This window comes from Danio rerio, chromosome 4 (genome assembly GCF_052040795.2).
Source record: "Danio rerio strain M-AB ecotype USA chromosome 4, GRCz13ab, whole genome shotgun sequence".
Taxonomy (NCBI): domain Eukaryota; kingdom Metazoa; phylum Chordata; class Actinopteri; order Cypriniformes; family Danionidae; genus Danio; species Danio rerio.
The window spans coordinates 23,236,759-23,251,812 of record NC_141024.2 but is presented as its reverse complement, the minus strand read 5'-3'; the positions used below and the strand labels follow the sequence as shown (position 1 = coordinate 23,251,812).

The 15,054-nt window shown below is 32.9% G+C and overlaps 2 protein-coding genes across 3 annotated transcripts in view; one reads left to right on the top strand and one right to left on the bottom strand.

Annotated features, from left to right (window-relative positions):
• gnai1 (guanine nucleotide binding protein (G protein), alpha inhibiting activity polypeptide 1) overlaps positions 1-6,870 on the bottom strand; it is a 33,570-nt gene extending 26,700 nt beyond the window's left edge. Inside the window, exon 1 of one of the 2 annotated variants that reach the window (XR_015481874.1) lies at positions 6,473-6,870. Coding sequence is in view for 1 of the 2 variants with exons in the window: in NM_200971.1 (NP_957265.1) it covers positions 6,473-6,590 (118 nt within the window). In the remaining variant the exon portion in view is untranslated. 2 annotated transcript variants of the gene reach the window in all.
• kdm7aa (lysine (K)-specific demethylase 7Aa) overlaps positions 1-15,054 on the top strand; it is a 248,442-nt gene that overhangs the window by 43,217 nt on the left and 190,171 nt on the right. Inside the window, exon 4 of the mRNA XM_087246068.1 lies at positions 10,171-10,258. The gene's annotated coding sequence lies outside the window, so the exon portion shown is untranslated. The remainder of the gene's footprint in view (positions 1-10,170; positions 10,259-15,054) is intronic.

Sequence of the window (15,054 nt, the reverse complement as noted above, 5' to 3'; positions counted from 1 at the left end):
AAAACACCAAATAACACTTTCATAACCAAAGCCACATGACCAAGTCAAAAAAGCTTTTTTCATGATATGTTACACACTAAATACTGTCATCAATTCCTTGTGTTTTTTCTTACAGTTAATCCTACCGGTCACTATTGTAAACGTCTGTTTTTTTTCTAAATCCTGGAAGCTCTAGAAATGCTATTGGCTTTGAGCAAGGGACTCAACTTTTAAACAAAAAGTAGATTGTGTTGATTAAAATGTATTAATTTCACACGATTGATTTACATCCTGCTTGTACATATAATATTTGTCTCAAATTGCATACCTATGCACTATTTTACACCATTTTGTAGTTTGAATAGTATATGTAGAACTTTAAAAACCAGGATGATGAACTTATTTAACCTGTGACCAGAAGTGTGGAATATTGAACATTTTATGCACTCAATGATCAGCTCTGCTTGCGTAATGGAAAAAGAGGAGCTGTCAAAGATAAAGTTGCATTACTGTTTATTGTTTATTTTAGACTACGCGAGCAAAATTAGACTGTTATGTCACCTTCTGACGCCGAATGTGGTTATAGTTATGACAGGTGCTAAAAGATATATGGTAAATTACTTCACAAGATTGTCAAATGTTAAATGTTCAACTGGGAAACTACAGAAGACGTAAAAGGTGTTTATTTGTTAATGGTCACAATTGTGGATACTGGAATAACACTTGTTTCAATTGAAAACAACTAAATTGCAATGCTATTCTTCTGCTGTTTTCCAACCGTCACTATTGTGACCAAGAATAAAACCTAATTTAACCAACAAAATATAAAAGGCGACATAAAGATTGTCTATTAAGGAGGTCTGAGAAGTAAAATAGATAGTTTCAGATAGCGAGAAACTATTTGGTATTAAACAGGATAAATAAGTTGACGCTGATGGTGCCTAGTTGTCAGTGTCAACATATAGTCGAGGAGCTTTCCTTCAGTCATCTCCCCCTCTCTCGCTCCAACTTCCTGTCAATATACTGTCCTATCATAACAAAGACTAAACTGCCAAAAATAAATCTTTTAAAAATGTAAAAGGAGATATTCAAGAGTAAGGTTTCAGTCAGTATGTGTGTAAGTGCTCAACAGAGAGATGGTCTGAGGTTTTCATGGTTTACAGGCATTAGTGCTGCTACATTAGGCTCAGTCAGTTAGTTTTCATCCCCACAGATTCACACATACACAGACACACACACACACACACCTCTGCTGAGACCAGCTGTCCAGCAATCAGTTGTGTTATTATCACACACAAGCCTCATGCAGGTTATGATCTGCAATACACCACACCCTGACCTCTGTGATGCACAAACATCAGACATTTCCTGACAAAAGCTGATACAAAGACCATATCTCATGGAAATAAACCCAAATCACCACATGTAAAAAAGGGAGATTGTGATGATGATGATAGAACGATAATACATATATAAATAATTATTTTTCACTGTATATTGGCTAAATAAAATAAACTGTAAATATAAAATTATAATTAAATCTGAATTCAAATTGAATTAGGTTACCCAAAGTGTACATTTAAGCTGAAACTTTAACTGAAAGCAGGCAACATTAAGAATATTTGAAAATTTATTTTTATATATTTAAAGGCTATACGTTTAAATGCATGACAAATATAGAAATAGACTCATTCACCATCAACTACTTTTTATTTCTCCAGATGGACATTAGACGTAATGGACAATTAGCAAAAACGCCCCTTTTCCAGTTGTACACATGTGTTGCTCATCAAAGCTCAGTTTCACGTAAAAATTACTAAAAGCATGTACTGAAATGTGACATTTGCTACACTGCATCGTTCATTGATGTACATAGGAATCGTTCATGTTTTTAAAAGCGTGAAAGAGATTGCATGCTGTTGTGTGTATGTGCTCACTCAGCCTCAGAGATGAGCAGAGCACACACATCTAAAGTTATCTTAATGTGAGTGCTTTAATGGCCAAATACATGCAAATTTGTGTCAAAAGGCAATGTTTAGTTATTTTTTAATATTAACCCTCATTTATGTAATAAACAAACGAGTTGAGAATCAAAAGACATGTGAAAGTGAAACCATAAATCAGAACCGCACTGCTCTTAAAGTGACAGCGCGTAATATTTCTGCTGCCGACTGTTTTTATATTTTTTAATCAAACAACCAAAGAACAAAATCACTTGACTAAAGGACTTTTGTAGCTATAATTTAAGTGTTTTTCTTACAGTGAAGATGTTTAAAGCAGTTTGTTTCATATTTTTATTCTATTGTACTTATTTCCCTTTTCTTATTAACAGGGAGGAACATACCTTTGTGTATATATACAGTTGAAGTCAGAATTATTAGCCGTCCTGAATTATAAGCAGCCCTTTTCCCCCAATTTCTAAAAAACACATTTCTAAACATAATAGTTAACTCATTTCTAATAATTGATTTCTTTTATCTTTGCTATGATGACAGTCCATGATATTTTACTACATATTTTTCAGGATACAAACATTCAGCTTAAAGTGCAATTAAAGGCCTAATTATGTTAATTAGGCAAGCTACGGTAATTAGGTGAGTCATTGTATAACAGTAGTTTCTTCTGCAGACAATCAAAAAAAATATAGCTTAAAGGGACTAATAATATTGATCTTAAAAAGTTTTTAAAATATTTAAACCTGCATTTATTCTAGCCAAAATAAAATGAATAAGACTTTCTCCAGAAGAATAAAAATATTACAGGAAATACTTCGAAAAATTCCTTGCAATTTTAAACATAATTTGGGAAATATTTAGTTTCAAAAAATTCACAGCAGGGAGAATAATTTTGACTTCAACTGTATATCGTTTTGAATAATCCTGATAATAATTATGACCAAAATGATCACGATTATGGTTTTTCCCAAAATCAAGCAGCCCTACAATACAAGAAAATCGTCTTTACTTCAACTCACAGCTCTTGGAAATTGTTGCATATGTATAATGAATTACTTTCACATAAATAATCTAAAATATTGCTCTAAAAAAATCTAATTTCTGTTTTTTTTTTTTAAATGTCTCCCTTTCTTCTAAAAGATTCCATTTCAGATATTAATGGATCATATTGCTTATTAAAATGCTCATATTACAGCCGAACACTAAATGTTTTGGCTGCTAAACCACCAGTGCCTGATCCAGGTCAGTTTGAGGCGCACACATCAAGTCACTAAAGCCTCCATGTGCTGGTCATTTCAGCAAAGCAAAGAGCCATTCCATATTTAATGATCTGCCTGTGTGTGTGTGTGTGTGTGTGTGTGTGTGTGTGTGTGTGTGTGTGTGTGTGTGTGTGTGTGTGTGTGTGTGTGTGTGTGTGTGTGTGTGTGTGTGTGTGTGTGTGTGTGTGTGTGTGTGTGTGTGTGTGTGTGTGTGTGTGTGTGTGTGTGTGTGTGTGTGTGTGTGTGTGTGTGTGTGTGTGTGTCTTCCAGCAGACTCTATTGGTGCCGCTGCTGTTATGGGTAATTTGAACACATTGAGTTTGTGGGTCTGTGTGCGTCTGCGTGTTGCCTAGAGACGAGTGGCAGTATTTGAGATAGCATCTAGCTAACATCTCAGCGGCGGGTACTGAGGTCAAGATGACTGCGGACATTATGGCTTCTAAAAAAAAAAAAAAAAAAAAAAACTGCAACAGAACAGACACCGAGGGAGAAGCACCTATCATCTCCTTTGACAATTGATATTTTGACCTATTTGTAACTGAATATTGACTCTATAAATTGTTGATTTTTTTAGTAATGCATTAGTAATACATTGACATTTAAAAATGTGCTACAAAGCCATTACTTTAAGGAATGAAAAGCTTTTTTCTTTAAACACATCACAATATTAATGTCTGAATGTGTTGTATTGCATTAAGAGATGAAAAGAAATAGTTGTTTCATTTGCTCAAATTTGATTTTACTATGCCAGCCTATACTCTACTGATAATACTACTATTTTATCCCCGATTCCTTTCATTAAACGAATTTAAAAGGAGAAACTAGCATTTAATAACAATAAATGATTTATGAATAAGGTCTGGGTAATAGTTATAGATCAAACTGAATAGATACAGATTTAAGGCATTTTAAGACTATGATAATGAAATTTCAGTCTTACATAGGGCTACACGACACGCTAAGGATTTTTTAATGGCCCAGCAGAAAAAAAAAATCTAATTATATATTTCATAGCCACATATTTAAAATAATGTGTCAAAACAAGCATTTGGCTGTATACATACATTTTTGTTCAAAATAATTTAAACTCCTTAAAAACAAAATGTTTGCACAACAAGCTAAAGTTATAATATTAGTTATAAATAGTTTTGCTAAAAATTTTATTGAGATGTGTTGTTGGTGAATGGATGCATTTTGGATCGATTGAGTAGTTTTACATTAACAAAGAAATATTAAGATGATTAGAATTATTTAAGACCTACGAGACAGAATGTCAGAGAATTTAAGACTTTTTAAGGCCTAAAAATGTGTTTTTAAAATTAAAACATTTTAAGACCCTGCGGATACCCCTCATTGATATCTAGATATGGGTATTGGTACGGACATAAAAAAATATCAAGTGTATATCGGTGCAAATGTGTTGTGTAAGTGAATTATTTTGATATAAATATAGAACCCATTTAGCCAAAAAAGCCCCCTGAAATATTTATATAATTAAAATTGTAAGATGTATTTTGTAAATAGAAATTTAATTTAGACCAGAATCAAATTTCAACACATAAAATATTAATATAAATATAATAATACATATTATAAATATAACAATAATAATAATAATAATAATATTATAATAGTAATATAATAATAATAATAATAACAATAACAACAATAATAGCAATAATAATATTACATAAAATATTAATAAATGTTTTCAAAATTAACTCACAAACTGTATATTTAGAATTTAATATTGAAGTCCTTTAATATGTAAGTCCTAAATCTCAAATTCAGACTCTTTGTAGTCAAAAGTCACATTATAAATCGCTGATACATAAAAACCGATTCTAGCAACAACTTTTAAACATTTTGATTCCAATGCCTAATTATTTAACTGTTAAAATGACTATAATTAAATTAAATATTCCTAAGAATAAAATATTATGTGCTCTTTGGAAGAGTAAACTTGAATTTTGATGCTATTATACTGTCATTCTGGCATTATAAAATGAGTGGCATAAAATTGTCTTAAAATGACAATAATATAGTTTATCGCGTTTTTGATGCAATATATCGTACAACAAAATATAAATATTGTGACAGGGCTTATGTCAGAAAATAAAATATTGTTTCAAAAAAACATTAAAGGCCTGAAATCCTTCTTCCTTCTTCAAAATTCTAGGAGTTGGATAGTTATGGGTAAAGTTTAGATTAGTCTTGCGCTTTATCTATCATGAACCAGATTGTGCTGAAAATTTCAAATGTTATTTATCTAATTTATCATCCATTTACGTGTCTGTTAGCGGAAACAGTTGCATCGTGATCAAATGTACATCATTTCACAATGACAGCAGAATGAAGCAACAGGTTGCCATCATCAAACCCCTCCTACATAAAATAGCATCATCAGCACGGCAGCTCATCACCAACATATCCTTCAAAAGATGCATTTCCGCTCATTTAAAGCTCTTTTTTAGGTTTCCAGTGTATCACAGTGTGCGTGTGTGGGTTTGTTTTCAGTGCATTGCGACAGTTCTCTTTCACAGCTGTTACTTCAGGCCAGTTTATTGGGACAATCAATATTTCCAGCTTCAGTCCAAATGTTCTGCTTTAATTAATAGTGCATAATAGAACATTTTAATTGACAATTTGGTAAGAAAAATCTGAGAAAACCTTTTTAGTAGGATAATTATGTGTGTTCATTAAATAATATGATTTAGCTTATACATGTAAATGATAGTATGGAGTCAGAAAAAAACTGTATTGCAAAACAAAGCATTGTTTTGTCATGACTAGCTGGCTAAATCACATCCTGTTGCTTCCTTACAGAGATAATAATTTGTATTTTTTGGTTTTTGTGTACAAATACAGAGAAAGCCTTGTCAGTTTAATATTGATGTATTTGTATTTTTGTTTTTACAAGTCTCATCTCTTCACAGCTGTGACTGGGTGCCAGTTTATTGGGACAATCAATAGGCTTATTTTTCAGTTCAAATATTCATTTTTAATTAATAGTGTATTATAATGTACTCGTGAAAAGCTGAAATGTTTACCACTTCGACAGGTTTAAAGTTATGAGATATAAAAAGAGCAATAAATGCCCCAAAGTAACTGGTTGACTAATGGGTGACCATCAAAAGACCAACAATACCCCACAAACTTTCCGTTACAGTTTTGATGATAGTAACAACAGTGTAACACTCTTTCAGCTACCGTGTAACACAGTTGTAACAAAGAAACAGCGCAGTTTAGGCCTCTCATTTATGTTTAATTGTTTCTTACCAAGCAGCAGGAGTTTGACCTCTCTGGCCGCTTTCTCTCCGTCATCTCTCAGGTTTCTGTCGATCATTTTACTCCTCTCCACCGCCGCTTTATCCTCCGTGCTTAACGTACAGCCCATCCTTCACGACGATCCGAACCGTTCAATGAAACGCACAGTATTCAACATGCACCAGCTCCCTCTCCGGAAAACCACACGCCCTTCTTTGAGAAAAAAAGCAACAGCCGAGCGCTAACGAGGGTCTTAAAAAACAAAATACGGAGCGTAGCGTCTGGCCCTTGCTTTGTTTGATAAAGACTAGTCCTTTAGCCGCCCTTTTTTAACCGTAAATCCCGTTAATGGGATGAAAAAAGGATCCGTTAAAACGTAGCGATCCGTTCGCCAGCGCTTCAGTGTCCACGGGCTCGCGCGGCTTCCTGTTCTCGTGCATGAGCAGGCAGGCGCGTTCGCGATCAGAGGCGGGAGCGCGCGCTCAGCATCTTTGGCTGTAGGACATGAATGATGCAGGGCGACGTGGCCTGTCTGTGTGTACACTGTGAACGAGCGATGCTTTATTTTAATGGGTTTATCTTACTCTTGGAAAAATAATTAGTAGACATCTGAACTTTAAATTGTATCAAATAAACAATTCTGGATTAAAAAAGTTAATTCCTAGATAATTTATTTTCCTTATTCTTGTCATCCAAGATGTTAATTTCTTTTTTTCTGAGGACTTTTCTCTTTAATGAATTTTATATAGAGAAATAAAATTAGCCTCACAGCTAGAAGGTCACTGGTTCGAGCCTCAACTGGGTCAGTTGGCATTTCTGTGTGAAGTTTGCATGTTCTCGCCTTGTTTGTGTGGGTTTCCTCCGGGTGCTCCTGTTTCCCCCACAGTCCAAAGACATGCACCATAGGTTAATTTGTGTAGGCTAATTTGTCTGTAGTGTATGTGTGTAAATGAGAGTGTTTCCCAGTGATGGGTTGCAGCTGAAAGGACATCCGCTGCCTAAAACATATGTTAGATAAGTTAGCGGTTTGTTCTGCTGTGGCGACCACTGATTAATAATGGGACTAAGCTATAAAGAAAACGAACGAACGAAAAAACAAACAAATGGTTTCTTCAATGGTATCTGGATGCAGCCTTTATGATACAAGCTGAGATTGAGACAAGCTGAGACACAATGCACCCAATGGAGCTAGTAATGTCACTGTGAGGGTACGGTTAGTTTTAACGTCTAGATCTAAATCCAAAAAGCTTTTTTTTTTTAAAGAAAATGATTTGATATGACTATTAATTATGGGTTGTGATTATGTAAAGCCCTTTGATAATGTATTAAAACCCTTTGATGATGTATTTGATGGAATATTCCTCAAACTTATTTATTTATTACAGTTTTTTCTATAATGAACTAACTTTTTTAGAATTGTTTTATTGACTGACGTTTCATGTACAGTTATGTGCTTAATCCTATGAAGCCAACAGCATTATAATGTAAGAAACTTTAAATCCTTGATCGAAATGTAGTTAAAAACCTGTTGACACAGTATTTTTTAAACAAAGCTATATATTTAGATTTTATTTAAAACTTATCTACTTTCTGGCTGTGCATATCTGTGTGTTTGTGTTGAAATCAGTAATGATTTTTACATAGTAATTATTTAGTAATTAATGACTTTTATCTTATTAATATGAAAATAAAAATTAAGAGCAATGAAACGGATGAGTGTTTTTAAGAGCAATGAAAAACTTTTTTAAAGATTTGCTTTTGATTTGCAAAATGACTCAGACCCTGTAGTGTGGTGATTCGTAACTAGTGTACATGGTGGCTCAGTGGTTAGCACAATTGCATCATAGCAAGTAGGTTAATAGTTTGACTCCGGCTGGGTCAGTTGGCATTTCTGTGTGGAGTTTGCATGTTCTCCCTGTGTTTGCTTGGGTTTCCTCCATGTCCAAAGACATGCACTAGAGTTGAATTGACTAAACTAAATTGGCCATATATATGTGTGTGAATGAGTGTGTATGGATGTTTCCCAGTTCTGGGCTGCAGAAGGGCAGCATATGAAACATATGCTGGATAAGTTAGTGGTTCATTCCGCTGTGGCGACGTCTGATGAATTAAAGCCTGAAGAAAAATGAATGAATGAATAGTGTATATGCAAAAATATGGGCCCTGGTAATGTCATGTGCTACTTTTATCGAAATTAGTCATTTTTAGAGCTTGATTAAATAAATAGATTTTAGAATAAATAAAAAAAAATCTGGATTTTTATTTGTAGCAAAAAAGTCACCTATGTCAGAAGATGCAAATTTGACATCTTTTGTCATGACCCACTATGTCGCCTACTTGTGATGCAGAGAGCTCGGGTCTGAGAATATCACAAAAGAGATAAAAGCAATGTCAAATCAAGTTAATACTAAGTGGTTGCAGTCTACTTTTATGTTTGTGAAAGCACTATTGATTGGGTTTACGAAAGGGTTTGGATCAGTGTTTGGTGGTAATCTGAGCAACAAAACCCATCTACATCTGAATGTGTTCAAGAGGATGTGTATCTGAAACATGTAACAAAATGTACCCCAAATGATGCATTTCAGATTTGCAAAAAAATTGGACAACACACTCTAGTTTATTATCTGAAATGTGCAATAAAATGTACCTGGACCAATATAATTTAGATTTTGCAAAAAATGTGCCTGGGTTGTGATTTTGACATGCTTAAAGGCAATTTGTGTCCAAATTCACCGTTGCTGAGTAAATTCACCGTTGCATTATACTAAAGACAATTCTGTTCTTCTATAACTAACTCCACTCTAAAATATTCAAAACACTTTTACCTGAATAGCAGAATATTGGCAAAACAGATTTGGCAAATGATCCAGTCTATGTTTGTTTTCTGACAGGCATCAAAGCTTTCTATTTACAGTGGGGTTTTGTGGTGTTGAGAAGACTATAGCCATCACAAATGAACCTGTTTTTTTTATTTATTTATTTTTATTAAGCTATTCACAAACAGTGTATACAAGATATAAATAAATTATTGTGTAATATAGAGAGCTTTAGCGATAACTCAACTTTGCAAGATTGCAGTCAAATAAAACCAATGACAGTTTTTCAGTTCTTTGTGCACACCTTCGAGGCTATAATTTGTTCAGAATTTATTTGCAGTGATTTTCATTGTGAAATCCATTAATCAATTGATCACCACTTGCCATTTTGTAGAGTTTTTCACAGTTTTACTTGTGTTTACTGAGTAAATGGTGATCAGGTAGAGCTAGGCTAGCATAGCTATTTTAAGACATGATGAGATTTTTTTTTATAGATATAAACTTTAAATACATTAAATATTTTGGTTATCAAACATTAGTTTTGATTCATTTGTAATTGCAGGAAGACATATTAGAGGAACTTTTTTAACAATAAACAATGTATTCAATGAATAAAATACAATGCTTTAATTGCTCATCTCCCAATCATCATTTTGCAATCTATATATTTTACCACCCAATACAGATCCTGAATAAAGTCAGACATGTTGATATCACCTTTATAGGATATATTTTTTGTAGATATATTTCTATGCTTAGATATGTAAATCTTATTGATATGTAAACTCAAGTGTTCAGTTTTCTGTTTGACCATATACAGTACGCAATGATACAATTGCACCAAATGACCTTTTTTAGGCATCTAAATAAAATCTGTGTGTTTTTATTTTATAGGGTGAACATTATTATTATGTTCCACAATCAGACCTCAAGATTTGCTTCAGGAAACAGAAGAAGAATGACAGTCAGCAAACTGATGAAGGTAACATAATCTAAACATGGCAACTAAATCAACAACAACAGTGTAAATAAAAGCGGCAAATGGTCAAACAATGGAGTCATATTAATTATTCATGCTCGAGTGCATGCTGGGAAGATGGCAAGTGGGGCTGATCACTAAACTCTCTTTGTAGGCATCTTTGAGACAATCCCTTAAAACAAACCTGCTCTTTAAAAATCAGTGTATGGCTGCATGTATTGTATAATAATACAGTTGTTATTAGAAAAAAAGTCAGTTAAAAAAGTCAGTTAAAACTGCTTTTGAGCTTTGACTCAAGATGCTGGCCTCAAACCAACATAATAATTTTATGTATTTTTATTATAATATTGTTTTTAAAAAAACGAACAAGAGATTCTGTTAAATTTCACAATAGCAGAGTTGAAAAATAATGATCTACAATTGGTGTATTGTAAACATTTTGTACAAATTATTGAGAGAAGAATAAGAATATGCCTCAGTGCCTTTCCACCAGAGGAAGTGATATTACTTGAAGCAAGTCCTATTTCTATCTTAGGTTTACAGATTGTTATGTTTTTTATAACCAAAGAAACAGAGTCGAACAAAAATGTACAAATAGACACAAAATGTCTATATTATTAATAAAATAACTCAGAAAACAGATGTTTCATGCAGATGTTTAAGTTCGTTGGGCAATCATGCACATTTAAATGAATTCTTTCATAATAATTAAAGCTCAATGTATGGTTCAGGATGCAGAGAACACGTACACTGCAAAAAAATGCTGTTTTCTGCACAATCAATTTGTTTTGCAATAACATGAAGGAATTAAGTTAACTTATAAAATTATTAAATTTTACAAATTTAAGTGGGTTGAACATAAAACCAAACAAATCTTTAGAGAATTGTGTTGTTTCAGCTCATTTTAAATAAGTAGTTAGAACAAACACCAAACATCATTTTTTGAGTGTATGGGAGTCTTTAAATTTTATATTTTTAATTTTATATTTTAAAATTAATTTTTTTAATTTTATATAAAATGTCTCTAAATACATACACAATCATTATTTTTAGAGAACTTGATATGACTTATTATTTTATTATTGTTATTTAGTTTATTCATTTATAATTTGTTAATGTTTCTAAATTGTTTTATCAAATTTTTGTATAAGAGATGCAAAATGTAGCCATAAATGGAATCATCCATGCAGGCGTATGTGTGTACAAGTCTATTTATACATGAACAATTCTAAAGTTGTAAATATATTTGCATTGTGTCTTTGGGATCATTAAAGATCTTTATTAATGCATCATTAAATCTCAGAAGAACATTTAAGGAGCATTCACTGATAGTTTGTTTGTCCATTGGGCAAACAACAAAGTTTTTTTTCTGACATCGTTGGAAAAGGTTTATCATAAAGGCTGTTGCTCAGCTTTATGATCTCAGTGTGCAATTGTGTTGTGTCAGGTTGGTGTGTTAATCTAAGACATATCCCAGATGCCTGGGTCACCGCAGACCATGTGTTTGAAGGTCAGATGAGCTGTGACTGTAACACCAACACTGCTGAAAAACCTGCAAAGCTTGCAGAAACAGCCTCAAAATTCATTACACTTTCACTCTTTATAGCCAAAGGTCAGGCTTTCAGTATGCCGGCTGACTGTGATGTTAAATTAGATAAATTAGGCAATGACCTCAGACCTTACAGTTGTTTGAGATGACTGGATAAAATGTCAGCTTTGAGTGAGCATTTGCATTGGATCTCGAAGGGTTACAACAGTTTAACCACACATTTGCATGCTACACAAAAATATTACAGCTCATATGCAAAGTGCTACCTGTGAATGTCTGTTAGAGTTCAGTAAGAATCTAAGCCAAAGGAGTATAATAATAATAATAAAAAATAAATAAATAAATAAATAATAATAATAATAATAATAATAGGGCTGTACGGTGGCTTAATGGTTTGCACTGTCCCCTCACAGCAAGTTGATCAATGGTTCGAGTCCCGGCTGGACCAGTTGGCATTTCTGTGTGATGTTCTTTCTATGTTCCGGATGTTCCAGTTTCCCCTTACAGTCCAAAGACATGACCTATAGGTGAATTGAATAAACTAAATTCTCCATAGGTTATAAGAGTGTGTGAATAAGCCTGTATGAGTGTTCATTACGCTGTGGCGAACTCTGAAATAGAGACTAAGCCGAAGGAAAATCAATGAATAAATAATGATAATAAATTAATTTATTTATACATAGTTTGACCTTAAGATACTCACACACAGCTTTGCAAACACTAAAGAATACAATGAAAAAGAGAAACATAAAAAAATTATAAGAATTTTATGAAAAAATAATGTTGTATGTAGTATATTATTGTATAATAATAGTTTAATAATAGTCTAATATTATAGCACTTTTATAGTATAACAATAGTTTAAATAATATGATATAAAAGTTAAAGTTTTGGTGAGTGGTTTTCATCACACTTTCTAACTCAAAATCTGCGTATCATAAAAAATAAATGGCTGATTGGCTCTATTTGTCAATGGTTGGTATTGTAGTACAGACATATTGGAACATGTTAAAATAAGGTTTAATGAGTTTCAAGTTCTAGAGATAAATGCTTAAACTGACAACAGCAATATTTTTATTAAAATGTTATAATTGTTGGCTAGAGTTTAGTTTGGAAGGTGTTTATCACCTGTTTACAGAAGTAAACCATAATTATGCTTTACCCAAACACATAACTATTAATCAATTGTCATGAATCATCCAAAGAAGCTGTGAATTTTCAATATGTATGACTCAATGCTGGGACTGTGGTATCAGAATTGTTACAGTTAATCTGTACACAGAATTAATAGACAGACTGTTGTTGTAATTTAACCGCGCAATTCTGTATAAAATTTGAATAATTTCAGACTACCAAAGAAAATTATAAGTCACTTTATGTAAAAGTAAAACTTAGCTAAAACTTCTAACAGAACACACATCATTGAACACTGCCCTCTAGTGTCCGCTAGACGAACTATAAACTTGTTCTGATCACTTCTAAACCAATAGCCAGCCATATACTGTAAAACAAACAAAAATCTTCATCCAAACGTCTGCACATATAATACAAAAACATTATACTTCTTTTTTACAAAATTTGATTTGTATGTTTTATTTTGTTTTATTCCATCCAGATCAGAGGATTTAAATGAAGCAATTATTCATTCATTCATTTATTCATATTCTTTGTGGCTTAGTCTCTTTATTAAACTGGGGTCGCCACATCAGAATGAACCGCCAACTAATCCAGCATATGTGTTACACAGCGGATGCCCTTCCAGCTGCAACCCATCTGGGTCAACTGACCCAGCCAAGGCTCGAACCAGCGAACTGTTTGCTGTGAGGCGACAGCACTACCTACTGCACCACTGCGTTGCCCTACGAAACAAACATAACAAATTAACCAACCACATTTATTAAAGTTATGTCTTAATCCAAACTGATATCAGTGTCTTGTCCATGACATGACAAACAAAATCAGTGTGAAATTGGACTCCTTAAAACCACTGAACACTAGGGGACAGTACAAGCTAACACATTATTACTTAACCCTGAAATATAACACACACATGCATGCACGCACCCCCCCCCCCCCTTCACACACACACACACACATTAGACATATTATGTTTAAGAGGGGGATTTCAACATGATATTTAAGAGGTAAACGTATTGCACAGCTGTAATAGCCAATAAAAACAACCCTTGAACTTTTTTATTGGTTTATTAGTTGATATGTCAATTACCTGAGCTATGTTTATACTGATATTTTAAACGTCAGAGTAAGGTAAGGTAACTTTGATTTGCAGTTATTATCATCAGGTGTCTAACACACAACTTAGGACATCATAACACAACACATCTTAGGACATAAACATCATATCATACCAAAAAAAAAAAAAAAAACACAATGTGAGACTATAGCTGACTTCTTAATTCTTTACTGCTATTCAAATATTGAATTGACTGTGGTAGAAAAGGCTTTTATCCTTTTTTAATACCTAAACCAAGCCAAATCTTTGCCCCTTTGGCAATAATTCAAATGTAGAGCTGGGAGAATGTTTTGAATGCTCCATTATTCTTCCCGCTTTTCTTATCATTCTCTCTGCATCATTCTGTTGTTGTAAGTTACTACAACTTGCTTATGTTCATTGCGCAATGGTCACTTCTCGCCTTTACTGCATACTGTATTCTGTTTTATGCTTTTCTGTTCTGTTTAAAAACAATATATATTTTTTTTTACAAAGAGTGCTTTGTCAATTAGTGGTCAATTAGGACCCTCAGGGATTGGACATTCAATTTAATTCAATTCTATTCAATTTTATTCTATTCTATTCTATTCACCTCTATTATATGTCTATTCTATTCCATTCTGTTCTGTTCTTGTTTTGCATACATAACTGTAAATGGCTGATTCTAATTTGTCAGTTACTCATTAGTCTAATATTCTATTCTAATCTATTCTATTCTATTCTATTCTATTCTATTCTATTCTATTCCATTCTATTCTATGTTCTTGTTTTTCATACGTAACCGTAAATGACTGATTCTGATTTGTCAGTTACTCAGAAATGAGATATTCTATTCTTTTCTATTCTCTGTTCTTCATTTTGTTTTTCATAAATCACTATTAATGACTGATTCTGATTTCTCAGTTGCAGTCAGTGGTCTGATATTCTATTCTATTATATTCTATTCTATTTGTTTTTCCTACATAAGCATAAATGATTGATTCTGACTTGTCAGTTACTCAGTAGTCTGAAATTCTA